At 30.2% G+C, this 21,040-nt stretch overlaps 1 protein-coding gene across 1 annotated transcript in view; it reads right to left on the bottom strand.

The window, feature by feature from the left end:
- The window catches only part of LOC132740988 (protein phosphatase 1 regulatory subunit 12A-like), a 94,511-nt gene that overhangs the window by 49,950 nt on the left and 23,521 nt on the right, over window positions 1–21,040 (bottom strand). Inside the window, exons 3-12 of the mRNA XM_060729061.1 lie at window positions 19,413–19,531; window positions 18,649–18,820; window positions 16,660–16,804; window positions 15,969–16,043; window positions 14,953–15,014; window positions 12,899–12,916; window positions 6,470–6,639; window positions 6,036–6,079; window positions 4,100–4,312; window positions 2,378–2,674 (exon numbers count right to left, since the gene is read on the bottom strand). Coding sequence (XP_060585044.1) covers window positions 2,378–2,674; window positions 4,100–4,312; window positions 6,036–6,079; window positions 6,470–6,639; window positions 12,899–12,916; window positions 14,953–15,014; window positions 15,969–16,043; window positions 16,660–16,804; window positions 18,649–18,820; window positions 19,413–19,531 — 1,315 coding nt within the window. The remainder of the gene's footprint in view (window positions 1–2,377; window positions 2,675–4,099; window positions 4,313–6,035; window positions 6,080–6,469; window positions 6,640–12,898; window positions 12,917–14,952; window positions 15,015–15,968; window positions 16,044–16,659; window positions 16,805–18,648; window positions 18,821–19,412; window positions 19,532–21,040) is intronic.

Below are 21,040 nucleotides of genomic sequence, written 5' to 3'. Positions count from 1 at the left end.
CAAAGTGAAGCACTATGGACTTGCAATTTAACTAAATTTGCAAATTGATGTAAAAAAAATGAGGCCCTGACTTATAATGTTCAAACTATAAATATCTATGGTATTTTAGAGAACAAGCAGGTAACCAAGGCAACAAATGCTTTTTGGGATACTGGCCTCCATATTAGAAGCAAACTTACAAACAATAAATATGTCAAATTTCATTTCTTTTATCCAAAAGTAAAAAATATTTGCATGACAAATTCTTTAATAATAAATGACCAAATATTCACAGACATTCAAGATTTATATATTTAATTTAGTGGGCAGGACAGTGTCTCAAATAGTAGGTCCAGTGGTAACATGCTGGACTAGTAATCAAGAGGTGGCAGGTTCAATTCCCTACTCCTCCTTTAACAATACCGATGAGACCTTAAAGACAGGAGGTCCTGTGTACTATTGCTCTACACCAGGAAAGTGAAAGAACCAGGGTAATTTCTAGAATGGGGCAATTACTGTATAACACACAAACCAGAAAATAACAACTAATTCTGGAGGTTGTATCACAATATGGGCAACCCAACAGGATAGTTAACGAATCACATGTATCATCTGTTCATTCCATACCATCTTATAGGAATTAGGACAAACAGTGGGATAAGAGGACAGATGTCGTGGATGTTGGATGTAACAAGGTGGTAGACCACATGTCTACTTTGATATTGAGGATTTAAAAAGTGCTATCTAGTTTAATCAAAGTATTTAAAGGACTGACAAAATGTGATAAGCATGCCTAATCAATAAATTTTTCTGATTTACTTTTAAGGCACTGGTTTTATCTTAACAGTTATGTGTATGAATATTGTTGTTCTTAGGCCAAAACAACATAGCCTTTCAAAAAGTTTCCTGATAATTTCAAGAAAACAGACAATAAATCAATTGGTGCTTTCAGTGGCAAAAAAATAACAACAATAGCAACCAAATCAATCATAATTATATGCAGCAGAAATTACAAAATTATAAAGCACATCATTGTAAAACATTGACAAAAAATATTTCATAAATCATTAATTTAGAGTGAAATCAAAGTAAATTGGTAAAAACTGAATAAGTACTTAAGTTTTAACATTCATTTTCTTGACCTTGTATATTTCATACACAATTTACATGCATAGCAGTATAGACTGAGAAATTACTTGGAAAGTTTTCCACAAGAGGAAAAGGGAAATACAAGTTAAGAAAGCAGCTGATTTAGGAAGTGTTTGTTACTATATTATTTGACTAACATAACAGAAAAGGGAACAATGTTACATAAACAGGAGTTTGAAAAGTAAACATGTAAGTAAAGCAAAGCATAACAATAATTAAGAACAAGACAAAATTAACATACCTGGAAGAGAGGGGGGAGAGCAAGCACTGTCTAACATAGTCTTGGTTATAAATTAACTTACCTTCACCTCTCATACACACTTCTCAGTGATTTTATTTAACATCTGATGAAAATTTCAACTGACCTGATTGAATTTTCTAAATCTAAAGTTTACCTCAGGAAATAAACAAACCAAAAGCACAGCAAAGCTCTATTTTTTCCCCAATGATTCTAGTAGTTATTCTTAAATTTGTATTTTAATATACTATAATAGTAAATGTCTTATGTATAACTGTGTGCATGGTCCTGAGGCCTTACATAAATAAAAAATAAACCGAGTTGTTGTTTTCTTATATATTACAGGAAGTATTCTTTAGTGGAATTTGTCATAAAAGGTGACATTTTGTGGACTTTGCATCCTAGTTCATCGTCAGTTAAATGTATTAAATGACCCAACAATTGAATTAAACTAATTTCTATTCCAATTTCATCATTTTATTGATTATTTTATTGAATAGTACAGAAATGCAAGATACATGGGTAACTAGCCTATATGCCATTTGCAGAGAAAACAAAACTGTTGTAACCATTTACTTAACTTAACATTAAATAATCTTTAATGAAAAGATTAAATGCTCAATACACAAATACTGACTAATGTATGATAGTGGGCAATGTTACCATTAAAAAATATAAATAAATGAATAGCACAAATCTACCTTTCCTTTTTTCTGATGTGTGTAGAAACAGGTGAATAGCAAAGTTTTTACAAAGGTGAAATATTGATTAGTTATAATGGTGACATATAATAATGTGCAATGTCCCTGAAAATATATCCTCATTTTGTTACAAGATTTAAGAAAATAGGTTTGAATTACAGTTCTGATGTATTAGATAGGGTTTATTTGATGATAACAGATATATTAGTTTCTCCGCAAACCACATTGCAAAGAGGGGTTTCTGGTTAATATGATGTTCATGCACGTGCAGAAGATTTTCAACACAGCAGCACGTGCAAGGTGCATTTACCTCTGTCACGCTTGGCGGAGCGCTGACGGTTCGCTTCAGACCCTCTCGATCCTTTTTAGGAGCAACATTTTCTATCAATGGTGTTTCTTTATCACTTTCAGTCCCCTTGACCTTTTCATTGACCTTGACCTTTTCAGTATCTTTGTTGACCTCTTTTTTCTTCTCCTCATTAAGGTCAACTTCTTTCTTATCTTCTTTGTTATTATTTACAATTTCCTTATTTTTTAACGTATCCTCAATTTTCTCTGGTTTCACCTTGTTCTGATCCTTCTCCTCCTTCTGAATTTCCTTTTTGTCCTTTTGAATGATTAAAATTATAGTAAAATGAAACCCTGAATTAAAATGAGTAATATTGCTTCAAAACCTTTTTATACATAGGTATCTAAATCATACACCAGTAGCATGTTCTGTGACATTTTCATACAACACCACATTATAGCTCTGTCTAAATTAAGACTGAAATTGCAACTAACAGACATTTATTTCACAGACACCAATCATTGCCAATTTCAGCGTGTCATAAATATCAACTACCTTAATTCAAAACTATAGTCTATAACTATAGCTTTTAAAACCTAGGATTTGAATATTATATATGGGATGGCATGCATTTATCAATGTAAATAACCCTGAACCTGATCAATTATGGAATGAACTTGCCTTGCTTTGAGATTGGAACATTCCATTTGAATTTGGAGGGATTTCAAAATAACACAAAGAAAAATATCAAAATTGAGCAACCAAACAGTAAAGAACCTGGTAGCCTGGTCTGACTGCACTGATATATAGGCTTGCCTGGCTCTACACTTATTGCAATGGCTTATCATTTTTTGGTTCCAACAGGTTAAGGATTAGTGGGTGCTTCTCATGCAATAATACATATATGTAACTTAGGACTACACAATTGGCACATGCATTTTCTTTTCTTTTTTTACATTTATGACAAAAAGAAAGCTTACCTTTTCACTGCAACATACTGATATTATTATAGTGAGTGTTTGTCCATAAATAATTGATAAACTATTTACATTAATCCACTTACCTTTTTTTACATTTTCCTCTTTTTTTTCTTCTTTTATTTCCACATTTGAATTTCTCATTTTTTATTATTTATTTCTGACTTTAAATGCTGAACAAAATGTCAGGAACAAATTGTCCAATTTTAAGCCAGAATGTTTTTCTCTACATTTCTTTAAAACCTTGCACCAAGCAATATATCTAATACAACATTTTGTTAGCTTTGCAAGTTTTTGGTGTTTGAACTTTCAACAGAAATAAAGGATTCAGACTAAAGATGTATGAATTATGTGAATAAAAAAAAAGCGTAAGCCAAGTTACATACAAAATTCTTCTAAGTATATCCTGTGGCTGATAGAATTTGGTTGTTTTGTAACAAAAACCTTAGTTAAACAAAAGGAGCTTGGAATATACTTCTAAGCTGGGCATGTTAATTAAGACACATGGTTTGCCCGCAGCCCATCATAGAAAGAAATGCAAAGAATGCTATTTCTTTTTTGAAAATTTCATCCACAATAAATGAAGGATGTATCTTACATTTGTTTTTATATTCTCCAAACAACCAACACAAAAATAAACTTTATGAAATAAAACCTGAAACAGTCCAACTTTGCACTTTTTAGCATCCTCTCTCAAACAATATATAAGTATAGACTTAGAAAAACAGTCTGCGTAAATGTCCATTTTACACATAAATTTACTTACATTATTGAATATCTTGTCTTTCTTGAGACCATCACCTATAACTTCTGTCTCTTTCTTAAGTTCATTCTTAATCTCTTCATTTTCATCGTCCATAAATTTAATATTTTCTTTCTCTGACGGTACATCAGACTCCTCAATTTTGGGCATTTCTGGGGTCTGTTTCTCTTTAATTTCCACGGTTGTCATAATTGGGGGCTTGTCCCGGTCCCGTGGCTAAGCATGCGTGAAAAATGTACAGGTATATAGCACACAACACAAAAAAACAGTATACATGTGGCATACGTGCACTTGAAGCAAGTTAATGATGCTTTCAACCCAATTAACCCTCTTCTTTAAATATATTTAAAGGCCCAGATCATTAAAGAGTTAAAATCCTAAAATAAAGTCATGAAAGCATCTTAAGTGATTGTAAGACATGTACCTCTTACATGTAGACTAATACAAAATATGCCTGCCTTTTGTCAGATTTCCCCCCTACACAAATTAATCAGTTGTGAGCCTTAAGCAACAATACTGACAAATATTTTTTTCACAAAACAAAAAGCTCCAGATTTATAGCAGTTCCATTGATGATGAAAAATTTTCACCATCAATTCACAAGCTTAAGATCTTTATAAAAAAAAACTTAAAGCACCATTTTTAAAGGTAAAACTTTGAACTCATTATTCCAGTATGATCAATTTCAAGAATGCCTTTTTGTATTGTAATGGACCAATCAATTCAAATAAAGTCAGTACAGTATTCAAGAATAATTCAATATTATGAACTTATATCTGCATTGGAATGAAACAAGCTAATCAAAAGAAGTTTGTTGTATCTGTATATAATTTGGTAAAATAAGCAACTAACTATAAAATAAATTTATCCAAATATGAATTAATTCTTGCTCAAACATAAAGATTCCAAAGTTTTTTATTCTTAGATCATTCTTGATGAGTAGAATACAGATTATAAATTAATAATTTTATAATATTCTTTTTCCTGATTTGTTAAAAGGTCTTTACAGGTGACATACATTTATCAAGAACCTACAAAATTCACATGTAGTTCATGTCTTCTTTTTCAAACAACATAAAATCAAATATGACATTCTTCAGAAATTATCTCATTTTATAGTATACATCAATTGTGATAATTGTGAAAACTAAAATTAAAGTGTTTTACTGTTTTATAAAGAACCCATCTATAATAGTAATTTTTTCAATCTGAAAAACCAGTCTAAACACACTGGCAGTTGATTGCTTAATTTTTGAATTCAATTATGAATCCACTAAATCTTTTTTTCTTGTAAATAGGAAAATATAATTGTAATGGTTTTGAATTAAAAACTTTAGTTTTATGCAATCAGTATGATAATATTGCTGAGCAAGAGTGAAAAAAGACTCAATATTTTGGCCATTTAAATAACCATAGAATCTTAAAGAAACAGTAGTGAGTACTGTGTATAAATCACAATTAATAAATATATGCTGAAGAACATCATTTTGTGTTAATTTCACTAAGGACATGTCAAATGATATATTTTGTATTCAGTAATTTCTACATGCCTAACACAATTCAACTGTATGCAATAACCATGCCCTTGGAAACTATATCTCTTCAAGTCTAACAGTCATCTGCTCTAATCCTAATCTATATTGACCCAAATTTTATTCTTTACCTATAGAATTAATATTTTGTCACATTTTGCGCCACTGGCGAGCGACAACGGGAATCCTGTATATATATTTCAGCAGGCGTTGATCAGCGACATAAGTGCTTTACATGTATCTTTCTATATGCATCATAAATGCCGCTTAAGTAGGCCAAAAGGCCTAAAGCTATGGCAAACTAAAATGAACATTATTAAATATACATCGCTAATATATCTTTTAAAAGATTCAATATATAGAAAATATAAGAAAATATTTCTATGTTTTAAGACAGATTTAGATACCTGATTCTGTTGAGACGACTTTTTGTTGATTTCATTCTTTTTCTCTGTAAGATGAAAAGTCATTGTCAAGATAGTTTTCTTAAATTGAAAATTATATTCCAGTAAAAAATTTAATTTGAACAGCGACACTACCAATTCAAACTTTAATGCTGACATTAACACATATTAATTGTTATATACTCATGTTTTAGCATTAGTTTTCTTAACTGGAAAATCTTATTACTAAAAATTTAATTTGAACTGGGACTTTAATGATGACATTAACACATTTTAATTGTTACCGGTACATTACTAATGTTTTACCAATGATATTTCATTTCAAACTGTATTATAGTCAGGTTATATTGTTTGATTAACATTATTACTATAAAATTTTAGACATGATATTAAAACTTTTTCAATTATGAATGCATATATACCTATCTGACATTTACCTGTTTCAGATTCTGTGGACGATGTTTCCTCCTCCTCGCTACACGAGCTGGAACTACTTTTTGCCTTCTCTTCCTCTGGCGGGATCACATCAAGAGTTCCCCGCTCCTGCCCGTCAACACTCTTCATCACATTATGCTTCTGTTCAACACTCATACGTGTTACTGAGCTCCTGTAATCGTGAACAATACCATGTAATTAGTGAATGAAAATAATTCCTTGTGACAGCTAGGATTTATCATAACACTGTATGTTAGTTTCAGCACTTTGATAAATCCTTGAAATGTATTAATACATAATGTTGTAATTAGTATAAAGAATTACAAGTTTTGCATGGTCAAATGTTTGTGAAACCACACAACTGTAAACACTGACTTTATATCATGACAAAATCTACAATAATGGCAACTGTCAAATATCAAATTGCTGTTTAAAAAATTCACTAACTGAAACTGATCATTTTCCAAACCATTCCTGGCTTTACAAACTGTACTGTTATTTTCATTCATTTTTTCAAGAGCCTCAAAAAAATAAGTGTGGACAACAAAATAAAATCACTGTATCAATGTAAACCTGTGGTAACTTTGTCTCAAAATTTCTGAATTCAATTAAATCTTCAATATTTGTATTAAATACATTACCCCAATGCTGTACATTAAAATGAAATCAAAATTCTTCATCAATAATGTTTACATTTTGCTGCATTACTTAATGGTACACACAACATTTGATCCAGCAAAACAAAGTAATCTTTTACATCTTCGAACATGCAATGGGTGGTTTACAAATTATATAATATGCACTGCATTCATTTATATGCACGCAGATTCACAACTCAAAAATAATGTCCTAAACTGAAACACATTTAACACAAAACTTACATTAAAACAACCCTAAATCAACCAGTAAGTGAAAAGTATTTAACATTATTTAATGTTCATGTTGTGGGGAGAAAAACAACAAAAGTTATTACAGAAAAAAATCAGTTGTTTTAAAAAATGATTATTGATCAATAACTTATTAAATTCCTGCCACCAAAAATGCGAAACAAATAAAATATATCAAAACAATCCTGGTTATAGGCTATTTTATATTATTTGAAGGTTTAAGCCAAACGTAACACTTTCAAAAGTTATTCATTTAGCACATGTAAAAATAACACATCGGGTTTACTTGTTACCTCAATTCACACATCGAAATGTCAGAAAATAAGAAGTTTCCTTATTTTAGAAAAGCTGTCATAGTTATTTCAAAGGACTCCACTGAGATTTTTTGACATGATGAGACTGAAAATAGTTATCCAAGATTTATGTACCAATTGATGTAGAATGAGCCGATAAATTGTATGCAAAATTTCAGCTCTTTCCCTCACCCCAGTTTCCCAGAGTTATTATTTAAATTGTGAAAAACAGCCTAAAAATAAAGGGTTTAAAACGCTTTTAACTCAAATCGGGCTAAGAATCGCCTAAAAATATGATTTTTCAATCCAAGTCTGTATGTACTTATATTATTTCTTTCTTTCTTTTTTTCTTTTTTGTTTTGTTTTGAACGCTTTTGTTGATATATATTATTATTTCAAACTTAATATTTTTAGGATAATGAACCTCAGTGGGGTTCCTTTAAGCAAACAGAACAAATATACCTGTTGGGGGTTTGGTGAGGATGGTACCTATATATTTAATAATGGTCAACAAAATACGTCCAATGATATTGGTTGCTCATTTATACTGTATGTTAGGAAGTTGAGATGTAGTTGTGGACTGGCCAGTAGAAATGTGTTTTGTTATTTCAGTTTCAATTTTAGGTAAGAGAAATAAGTTTTGTTTGAAAATAGAGAATTGTTATAATCTACATAGATTCCTAAATAACATTGCCCTGGACAATCCAAACTTAAGGAAAACCAGATATAATATGTATTTAAAATAGAAAATAAAATATATTAGTGATTTTTTATTTATTTATTTTTTTTTTTATTAAATTTTGAAATACACAAATGTACAATGTAAGTAAGAAATCCATAAACAGACAATTATAATTAACTTTTAAAAAAAAAAACAAATGGTATAAATTATACTTTTTTCAAATTGTAAGGGCAGAAAATTTTCCAGCTGTTGGAAAAGAGGATAATAATTATTTGAATTATTGGGGAGAATTATTTAAACAGGGGCAGAGAATTATGTGAAGCAAGGGGAAAGAATAACTTGGAAAAAATTTAATTTACAGTAGGAAGATACTTTTTTAATTATATTAAAACAAAGGTTAACAAATTATGAATATCAAAGTAAGTCAATGTTAGGATGTTAACTAAAACGGTACCTCTTGTGCAAAACCGGCTTTGTACCGGAATCAGGCATATCGGGAGCTGAATTCCTTTAAATTAATACATATGAAAGTGTTACTGACTAAATGTTAAACTATATTGAAAACCCATAACAAGTATTTATCATTTATCATCACACAAACTGTCTAATTCTACTTTTATTAAAGCATCAAACATTGTGGTTTATATTTTACGTTCAGTATTTTTAAGTCAGCATTAAAACTGCTCATATAGGTATGTTTTGCATGCAATTTTTCCCTATAATTTTAGATTGCCTACATGCTATAGACAATGTTAGATGTCCATCTTTTAGATAGTTTCCATATTGGAAACTTTTTTAATTAGAACCATAAAGGCATGATGTTATTAGAGCCGGATGCCGTAGCAAGATCTCAACACACAACTATTTTTAAATTGTTCATTGTAATATAAGCATATAGAATATATTGTGTGTTGAGACCCTGACAATACCTGAGAGCCATCTTAACTCTCTCTCGTAACCATAAACGTCTGTAAACATACACATAAACTTTACACATAACAATACACAAAACCATCTGTCATAATTATAGAAAACACATACCTACCTGATTATCAACATTTGAGCCGCATCATGACAAAACCAACATAGTGGTTTTGCGACCAGCATGGATCCAGACCAGCCTGCGCATCCGCGCAGTCTGATCAGGATCCATGCTGTTTCCTATCAGTTTCTCTACTTCTTATAGGGTTTGTAAGCGAACAGCATGGATCCTGATCAGACTGCGCGGATGCGCAGGCTGGTCTGGATCCATGCTGGTTGCAAACGCATTACGTTGGTTTTATCGTGACACGGCTCATTTGTTTTTAAAACAAATTTTGTAAATCTTAGTTTAATGAAATTTCATCGGAAAAAAAAAGTTAAATTTATTCATTGTCTAAAAAAGCCTAATTAAGATAAAACTATAGCTAAAACTAAAACAGCTAAATACTAGCTTTTTAATCTAAAAAGTCATATCTAAACAATTTTGTTACAAAAAATCTTTTTTTCTGTTTTTAAATGAAAATGAATGTATATGTTTATGGGGGAAAATTATCATATTCATGGAAGAGGATAAAATATAACTACGATTTGGAATTTTAAACAAGGAAGTATTGCTCATCCTGTCTTAAATATATTCAAAGTTATCCATAAATATTAACCAAACTTTCACTTAACCTGCTTACAGAGTTTCAGCTTTACGAATCTATATCCAGTTTAAAAAAATCTCTTTCAGCCTTAAATATTAAAACAATTTTGGCAGACAGTAGTAGTTTAGTAAAATTGCATTATATATATATATATATATGTGTATAAATGACAGAATGAAAATCAGTACAAATATTTGTTATATTAGTTTTAAATGGAAACTAGTCAAGCGTGGTACATGTTTTAATAAGTATAAAGTTTCAGTCTGAATCAAGTAAAAGTGCATGCAAATTTAATGCGCAGTTTTGACATTATGTAATGCATATAAGTTAAAATTGCTAAAAGCCTAACAATGTTGCAACAAAAACTGCACAGTTTAGTATTTTGATAATGAAACCCCTTTCACTTAACTAATAGAATGTTCCAAAAACTAAAGCAGGGCACTTTCATTATATAAATTCAGCAAGTGCTTGATTATACAGCATCTTAACTTTAAGTTTATTGACTGCAATTGCATTTAAACGTGTGTTATTAGTTTGAAATTTCAGCAGATATACATATGTTTTTTTAAAGCTACATACAGTCAGACTTAGTGGTTTATTTATCTACATAATGAAGGATAACTGAGGTAATTTAACTACATGAGAAATCTAATATATACAAAACAGATTATATTTTCTCTATGAAGAAAAGTAAATTACATATAGAAATTGAGAACTACAGGAATACTTCAAGACATGTAATTACATGCTCTGTTATTTTGCTACTTTTTTATATTTCTAATTATTGATGTTAAAAGTACCTAGGAGTAAATATATTAAATCTTTTACTAATATAATATAAAGTTGGTGTTCTGGTTATATAATATATATACTGATAAATTTGTTTTAAATTAGGTGGGGAAAACAGGGACTCTCTGGATAGCACTTTAAATACAATGATAATGTAGAACAAAATACAATAAACAACAGACTGGACAAGATATTATCCTTGTGAATTAATGCAAATCCATATAGGGATTGTTGAATAGTTTATAATGTTACACTATTTCGCGAACATACATATTATGTTTATTTGTTTTAAAAACTTAACACAAAAATTTAAACAATAAAATTTAATTAAAATTTAAGATTTTAATTGAGTATTATAAAATATGACCAAACAAAATAGTCAAAATCAACATGTTAAAAAAAACAACAACAATGATTAAAGTGACCTTAAAACTGAATTTTTATGTTCAACATTTGCAGGCTAAATTCCGTACAATACACACAAAAATTTACTTTAAAAACATGGCTGTAAACTGAACACCTTAACTGTAAATCATAAAAACTTAGAGTAAAAATAATCTTCTTCTTTATTCATATGCTGTTACATAAAATGTATGTCTCTAACACAAAAGTTACATTATGTTGAACACAGTTTGACATTACACGTAGGATTCTTCTACACTGTTGTTACACACATCACACATATTAACACTATACAAAGGGCAAGTAACTACATCATGGACAAAACACTCACAGTGAATGACAAAACACAAAATTATCTCCCTTAGACACTTACAAAGCCACATGAAGCATTACCTAGCAAATGCATGATCAGATTATCCCATAATTCAACTTTATGAGTTTTGATATAATCAAAATAAGCATTAAAGTGTACAATTTGTAATTATGTTTTTCAATTTCACACATAAATTGGGTAATCAATTACAGGAACGGCTCTACTTATCACGTGTGTCTATTTGTATAACTAGTTTTGTAAAGGCTTGTGAAGTTTAGTTTTTTTGTATTGCAACACATCATAAACTTGAAACTTTAATTAATTACTGTAGCAGACACTTTACATTTAATAAGATGTATACAACCAAAGAATATAGATTTATCTTGGATTGTTTCCATCTTAAATTCACAAGTTATTTACTGTAGTTTATTTAATAAGTTAGTAATATAAACTCAATGTTTTCCATGCAACTAGAAATTTGACCTCATTCAAATTTTAAAATATTTCAAGATATTCATCTGTGAATAAATAGAAAAACTATGCGTGAAGTGTGTAAAACTATAATCTAGATTTACATATCTAAAATTGAAACCTTGTAAAGAAAGACAAAACATTCAGTACAACCGCTACCCATGCTCATGTGAAAGAAAAAGATTTCTATTTTTACATGTTCATGCATTTCCTAGGCATTTTGTTCCCAAATGCACCTGCATCTGCCCTCTTCAGACGAAACTTGGAACAAAATATACTTAACTTTGTACAAATATACATGACTTTTTTGCCTACATTTGTATTTAAATGTAAAAGATCTTTCAAAAGTGTGACAATTTTTACAGTCAACTTATAACATAATGAATTTTGAAATATCCATTACAAACCTAGAATTAAAGAACATATGTATTCATATTAAATGCCAAAAGTTCAATTACATAAATTGCCAATATTCTATTACATTGATTGCTAAAAGTACTAGCACATATATTTCTGAACGTACTAGCTTATTAATTGCCAAAGAAGCATTACATAATCATACTGCCCAATTTTTATAATTTATATTACTTGACACTCCATCATGCATATTTCAAAAGATTTACCATGTTCATTGCCAAAACTTTATCATATATTGCCAAAGATTTATTATATACATTGCCAAATATTTATCCAAAGATTTCTAATATACATTGCCAAAGATTGCCGAAAATATGTTAGGTATATTGCTAAAGATACATTGCCGAAAATATATTAGGTATATTGCTAAAGATTGATCATATACATTGCAGCAAATTTTTGATCACATATTGCCAAAGATTTATCATGTATATTGCCAAAGATTGATCATGTATACTGTCAAAGTTTCGTCAAGAAAATAAGACACATTTTGCCATTACAGCTCATGACTAATATTAGAGAGTGAAATATACACAAATGGACAATAACCTGGCAGGATCGTTACGGCTGTAATAAACGCATAAAATAAACAATGTTAGTTTATCATTTCATAGTCAACAAATGCAATTTTAACTTAAATACATAATTTTTTTTATGTCCTGAACTACCTACAGAATAAACAATTATTACATAGTTATTGAGTATAAAATAAATGCAAAAAGCACTAAGTTGAAAAATGTACCAAATTTGAAAGCATAAAAGATAAAATATTGAGACTGTATGTTTATTAAACCAATCATGAAATCAAGACATTTAAAGTGAAATTGCTATAGCAAACTTGTGAATTTGGATATCCTTATTCTTATAAATTCACCAATGACAATAATTATCAATTTGATTGTCATTTGTGACATATTTTAATCACATTTCAGCCATTTTTTTCAATTTTTTTATTGGTTTAACGTCACACCAAATACAGTATAGGTCATATGGCGACGTTCCAGCTTTACTAGTGAAGAAAGACCTCAGGTGCCCCTCTGTACATTATTTCAGGCACAATCGGGCACCTGAGTAGAACAACCAAGTACTGATTTGTCAATGAACAAAAACACTTTTCTGCCAAAGTAAAGAGATAGCTTTTGAACTGAGACAAAGTGTCATGAACCTTAATATACTCAGAACTAAAAACTCAAATGGCTTATTAACAGTGAGCAAAGTAAACAGGTTATATCATACCTGAAAGAATGAAACTGCCAATCTTTGTCAGAATTTCAAATTTGGTACATTTTATCATACACCATAAAATAATAATTTTTTTTTTTTTTGGCCCTTTAAATTCCTATATACTTGAGAAGCAATCATGCATACACACCTGTCATATAATCCCTTTACTGTGCATTAAAGCTTTGCTAATATCAACCTTAATTTGCATTATTTACCAGTAATTGGTAATTTTTAAGATGAACAAAATCATTTACTTATATTGGTACTTCTATAATATCTCTTGTAGGATTTACAACAGTTTTGCATATATAGCCTTCCTCGTGTATTATGTATAAATCAAATCAAGGTATTAACCACCTAAATAGCAAAAAAAATCATTTTTCTGATTTTCATTCACAAAGGTTACCTTTTATTCTTGATTATTAAACTACAAATTTTTTACCAAACAAAATTATGTTAACTCTCAAGATGAAATAAAACCTAAAAGGACAAAAAAATCTCAATATTCACGACTAGAAATTATATCAAGAGACTAAGGGCATGTAACTCTGTTAGGTAAATCAAAAAATTATTTCATGACCATGACAATTAGTGACATTTTAGATCAGTCCATGCAAAAACAACAAAAATCACGACATCTTGTGATAAATTAAACCTTGCTAACTAAATTTTGAAAATTGCATTCTGTGTGCAAACATGATTGGCCTTCATGCAAACTGAAAAAATCACAGTGAAATCTTGCTTTTCAAATAGGTTCTAGTGATGGTTTTCAAATTCTTACTAGTGATGGAACAAGAATAAATTGAAAACTTGACATAGGTTTAGCTAGCTTCAGCTGTTAGTGTGTAAGTTTGAAAAAAAAAAAGAGTAAAAAATATGGTAATCCAAATCCCACAAGTTAAAGTGACTGCATTATTACAACTTTGAATATCCTACAAGTTGTTTATTCTTTTACTTAATACATTGTGTTAGGTAAACTTATTAAGTTAAAGAATAATAAGATAAAAGTTATTCTATAATATTAATTGATAAAAGTATAAAGAAAAAGTGTATTTTACCTAGCTATAAGATTAGTTCATGTTACTTCATTTATCCTAGATTTACTAGTCTTAAAACTTGTACTATCTTATAGCCTTAGAAGCAGGGTGGACCAAGAACCTCTTTACAAACACAGGGGTAACAAGTTTAAGCCTCATTTCACCACAGGGAAAGACTTTTTTTCTTAAAGGCAGAACCTCATTCCACCCAGAAACAAAACGTTTTTTGTTCAATCTGTCACTGGTATCGTTGGGCTAACATAGAAACAATAGTAAACTAGCATCTATACATGTATGTAAGAGTTATACCGTACACCTTGGTGAGATAAAAAATCTACCCACCTTCTCCGTGACGCTGGTAACCTAGTCTGTATAATCTGTAGGTCTTTCTGTTGGTCTTTTAGCTAAAGTAAAAATAATCAATGACAGAAATTTTACTAGGTTTTTCAAGTTAAAACACATCAATATCATTTTTAACAATACCCATTACAAAACAATAACATTATAATATAATAATGGCAATTGGAAACCCAATCAAACAGTAGCAATATTGAACTGGAAAAATGACATCTGAACTGAGCAAATTTTTTATCTTAGGGAAGTGATTTTAATATGTTATATAAAATGTCTGTGTACAAAAAATATTTCCTAACATATGGTCAATAAAAATTTCCAAAACAAGCCTTTCATAATGTGCATTAAAAAAAATTTGTGATGATTATTTTAATATTTGTGGAATGAAGCATTCCATGCCTAATGCTGGTTTCATGGTATAAATGTGACACTATTTCAAATGTTCACTGTCCCCCAGTGGAGATAAAAATATTTTACTTTACAAAAGGAAATAAAGTAACTGTCTTAAAAAGGGGATGCATTTTGCTCTTCAATACAAGAATTTTTGCTTTGAAGATTGTACAATACAAGCCTCATGCACACAAAAAGTTATGCAAGATCTAGGATAAAAAAAATACCAATGGTGTACAGTTCAAGATAAAATTCACCTTTAAAAAAAAAAGCATTGATGAAAAAAAAACCTTTAAGAAATGCATGATAAAATTCACAAAGGCAATTAATAAATCACCTGACACTTAAGAGACAAATTATGTGTTAAATCAATAAGTCTGATAATTTTATCTTAAAGATGCTTTCAGTAAGGGAATTTACATAATCTTGTAATCCGTGCAGTGTAAACAGCCAGACCTTCTGTTTAACTGCAAGGCCCTGTTTCCCAGCTACATAGATAATGTGCATTATCAAAATGTGCTTTGGAATTTGTAAATGTTTTCTTTACGTAATGCCTGGTAATCCCTAGCCCTACAGTTTATGTAAGTATATAGAGAGAGGGTAATGTAACATACAGATGCCTGTTTTAACTTGAGTTCCTCCAGTAGCTTCACCAATTCTGTATCTGCCACATCGAAAGCTGTCTGGCCCTGAAGTTATAATAATGCATTTATAAAGCATCATTTCGGGCCCTGATGATAAGTAAAACAATAGTTTTAACAACATTGCATCAAACTAAATATATAACAATCTTTTTTTACTATATTTGTTCTTACAATCAGAAATATATCAAACTTTACAGATAAAATACCAGTAAAGCTTGACAGCATGTTAATGAGAAATTTTAATCATTTTGCTTCTTTAAAACATTATACCTTAAGAAGCAGTTGGAAAGCATGAAATCTTTACAATGCCATACTAATAAACTCATAGTTTTACACTTCAAATAACAGCAACATGAACACTCTGCCTAATGTTAAGCATAGTTTGGTCTTTGTATATTTACATGAATTCCTATATAAAGTATATTTGGCTTGCTCTCAGATGATTATATCAGTTCATAATGCATTGGTCTCTAACATATAGATCATAAATAATAGATATATATATCCATTTTTCAAAGTACCACAGTCCAGAGCTTAGAGGAAACCAATTGTTACTGTTATGAAATAGATACAAGCGCAAAACAAAACAAGAGCTGTCTGCAAGACTACACTCTTCCTATTCATCTAAAAGTCAAGCTAAAACTGATTATTATAAACTTACAGCCAGATTCTTTGCCTCCATATCGCACATGTTTTCTGCGAGTATTTTACAAGCTTCCTCCTGTCCCCAGTGAGCTGCTGCATGTAGGGGCGTCCAACCATCTGTATCTTTAGCATTTATATCAAATTCTGCTTGCAGTAACACACTGAAACATAACAGTGGGTTTATAATGATACCAAACCTCATACTTATACACTTGCTCAACATCATCTTCACTTTAAACAACACATGAAACCCTGCCACTATAAGCTTTTATTATATTGTAATCAAAGACTGCTTTTTTCTTATGAATTGGCTTTTCACCTTTCAAAAAGATTTTCACTTCTTCCTCTCCCAAAGACTTGTGCTCCCTTTTTCCTTAGCAAAAAAAAACAAATAGTGATTTTCCCACTTTTAAGGTAAGACCTATATTAACAAAAGGTTTGCCTATAGAGCAAAAGATGGGATTGTTTAAGATTAAACCTGGATAAAAATAACTTTTTTATGCTTGTTAAAATTTAAACATGCTTTGCATCTTTCTGCTCATTACAACAACAACAAATAGGTATTACTTGAATAACATGAAAATAATTTCATCATTTTATGTGTTTGACACATTAGATAATAACAACATCTTCATCCTCTCAATTTACCTTTTATAAACCTTTAAGAAAATGAATCGATGAATGATAAGATTAAAACAATGCACAATGATGGAAACTTTGTCCTCAAATTTCTAGAAATCAATTGTAATGATTTATGAATCCTTTCAAGAAGTTAAGTGCTAATACAATAATATTAGTGTCACATACAAACAGGAAATTACTAACAACTGTTCCTGGATTTTACACCAAAACCAATGTTTTCCAGCTTAAATGTTTTGAAACAAAAACAAAGACTGGCAATTTAATTTCTTAATTTGTTCAAAAAATCCAAGCAGAAACTCAGGTTTAGCCAAACACTTTTTTATCTTTTAAATATGAACTCTTTGACCTCATCAGACAGACAGAATAATTCATTATAATGCTCATATCCTAAATATTAGTTATATAATATCTTGGGTTTAAAAAAGTCTGAATAAAAAAACATTCTGAAAATCCTGAATAACATTGCAGTTATATTTCTATTTAGAAACCCTATATAAATACATATATACAGTCAAACGTGTATTAAGCGACCGGGCAAGGGAAACACCCAAAACGGTCGCATAATGAAACGGTCTCTTAAGACAGTCAGCGTGATATAAAAGTCAAAATTTATAATTGACATCTTTTTTATTCGGTGGAATTGTTTTTCAACGCTCCGATAATCTAAATGGATGCAAATATAAAAAATAACTTTCTGATATTTATTGACAAAACAGTTTCAAGATGCATTACGTACATGTTTGACATTTTTTCCAGAATTTTTTAACTTCTCCGTTGTTTTTCCTTGTCTCCAACACGAAAACCCTATTAGTGAAGACGTTTTCTGTTGTGCATTTTTTCATTTGAAATAAACAAACTACATCTATTTGTTACGATTAATTTAATGGCTGATCAAGTTCAAGGTCAATTCAATGCAGTCTAAATGTCAACAAGCGAAGCGTATACACCATCTCAGTATGGGCGGAGCGTAACATTGTTTATCCGATATTATTGGATAATACACGTCACGCGTATACTTAACTTCATTTGCATACGCTAAAACGGTATGGGAAATAGAGTTTTTCACACATTTATTGTTGTGTTTTGATTGTTGACACTTGTGACTTAACGAGGTGGAGTTCTCTAAAAACACAATTACTTGACAGGTAAAAGTGGTCGTTTAATGAAAAGATTGATGTCAATTAGGTGACTAATTAGCGGTCGCTGGTCGCGTTGAGCAAAAGTCGCTTAATACATTAAAGATATAGAGAGAAAATGATCGGGGGGAATTTAAAGTGGTCGTTTAAGACAAAAGTCGCTTAATACACGTGGTCGCATGGGCAAGTTAGACTGTATAAAAATAAATATGTAAAAGTGTCCATACGTCATAACTTTGACATAGCCCTTTGCTGATGCTACATGAAGAGCAGTGGCCCCTGTTTTTGGGTGTTTAAATTCCTCTATTGACTCCCCTTTTTGTACAGTGTTTAACCACTGGTTAGCATCTTCCATCATGAGATCTTCCTCTTCACGTCTCGCAGCATCCGCATCAACTCCTACAAAACAACAATCTTACATTCAGTGTGTCTTCCTATATCACAGTGATAACCCTCTCTAGACTACAAAAAGTGACATTTAAACAGAAACTATGACATACAAACAGATTACTATTAGAACTTCATACATATATCGAAAATTCCACTTGTCTGCTCGTAATTACAGTAAAATTTAAGATAATTCAATGCAGGACAAGTAGAAAAATGTTGCCTGCACATTGGGTTTGTGAGCTGCAGGATAAGTGACTCTGAAAATAATTTTCCATGCCGGTGTAATATATTTTTTACGCTTTCGTAACATGTATTCATGAAGTCCCTTGACTGATGCTTTCTTTCACTAGTGGTCCCTAGGCTTTTGCCTGTTTTGCATTTAAAGCCATGGTGCCCTTTATGACATTGTATGTATTAACGCTATTTATCCATAGATTCTGACTATATCATGAAGATGTATGTTTGTCTTTTTCATCCATAGAATCCATTTTTTATCATATTAATAATTACAATATCCATGTGTGGATTTATATGATATTTTATATCTCACCCATGTATGACCTTGTCCATGGATATCTGCTTTAACAATATAGTTATTTACCTTGCTCATCCATGGATTCTTGCAACAACGTTTCCATGGTATCATCTTCACATATATCATATGGTAAATCCCCATCATTGTTAACTGCTGCTACATTTGCTCCCTTTCTTAATAAATATCTGAAAATATAAACAGTAATTTCATTACTTAATATGATGGTATTAGTAAGTTTTGCTTTTATATGTATTAAATGGGGGCAGTTTCATGTTTTGTTAGATGAGTAAAACTGTGCATATCTGGCAAATCCTTTGGATTATTCTAAAACTTGTTTTCCCAAAAAATAAGCAAGGCCAAAAAAATAAAACAAAAAAATATATATATTTCTTAACCACCCAAAAACTTAGTTAAAAAAATCAAAAAGGGAAAGTTTTAAATTTATCCCATTAAAAATTAAAAATTTTTCCCTTTTGGGCCATTGTATTTTTAAGTAAATTTACTTTTTCGGGTGGGTTGAAAAATTTCAAAGGGGGGGGAAAAGGGAGATGTAATAAATTAAATTACTGTAAATTTAAAAGTTTTTAATTTTGTCAAAAAAAAAACCCCAATTTAAATTCCCCATTTTTCTGTACCCCTTATTAATATGCCGATTTTCCAATTTTTATGTTTTTTAAAAATTTTTTAAAAGGGACCAGGGGGACCAAAAACTTGTTTGTCATAAATTTTGGTTTGGGTTTTTATTTATAAAACAAGTTTAAAGGGTTTTATGTAAAAAGATAAACTTTAATAAAAGGCCCTTTCTTTCCCAATTTAACCCGGGCCCGACTTTGTTCCCGGTACCCTTTCTCTGTTTAAAATATTTATTCTTTTTAAATTTTCCAGTCCCCGGAAAACCTTTAAGACCTTTTAAATTATATAAATTTTAAAATTTTAAATTTCTACGCTAAAATTTTAAATAAAGGGAAAATTTTGGGGTCTTTTAAAATTTTGAGTAAATTTTCTTTCTGAAATATTTCCTTGTTACTCTTTAAATTTTTTTTGAATAAATTTTTAAGAATGACAAATATTTAAAAGTGACTTTAAATTTAAAATAGAAAATGGGGTTAAATTTCTTATAAAAACTGATTTTTCTTTCTGGGGGGCATTAAACCCCTTCCCCCCTGTAATCTTTCTTAAAATGGACATGGTATGCACTGATATTTTTCCTAATAAACAGACTGCTTTTTCTTTCAGTTTCACATATTTAAAATGTGTTAACACTAATACAGACAAATTTCAATACCAAAATCGCCATAAAAAAAAAACATTGTATATTAATATTTATAATGCACTAAAACCCTACAATATAGTGAGACTGCAGATAAATATAGACATGCCTCGCTCTGCAGTGGGGCACCTAGGAAAGTCAAAATATATCTAAAATATATTGTTGAAACTAATATTCAGTCTTAAACAACAACAACCAATAGAAGAAGATGTATGAGGACTGCCATGGTTCAAATTTTTACCATCATTTTATCTTTTCCCAGTACCATAACTTAAACTATTTTACCCCTGTTATAATTTCAGTTTTTAAGCTCAAAACTTTAAATTTACTTATCACAAGCATCATCTTTCTTCAAGCAAGTCTCATAAAATAGAATAAACATATCGGCACTTGCTCATCTTAGAAATGTTATACATCGATGCTG

Source organism: Ruditapes philippinarum, unplaced genomic scaffold (assembly GCF_026571515.1).
Source record: "Ruditapes philippinarum isolate M1 unplaced genomic scaffold, ASM2657151v2 ctg411_1_1_1_1, whole genome shotgun sequence".
Taxonomy (NCBI): Eukaryota; Metazoa; Mollusca; class Bivalvia; order Venerida; family Veneridae; genus Ruditapes; species Ruditapes philippinarum.
Note: the sequence above shows the minus strand (reverse complement) of the source record. Positions and strands in the feature narration are given on the sequence as shown.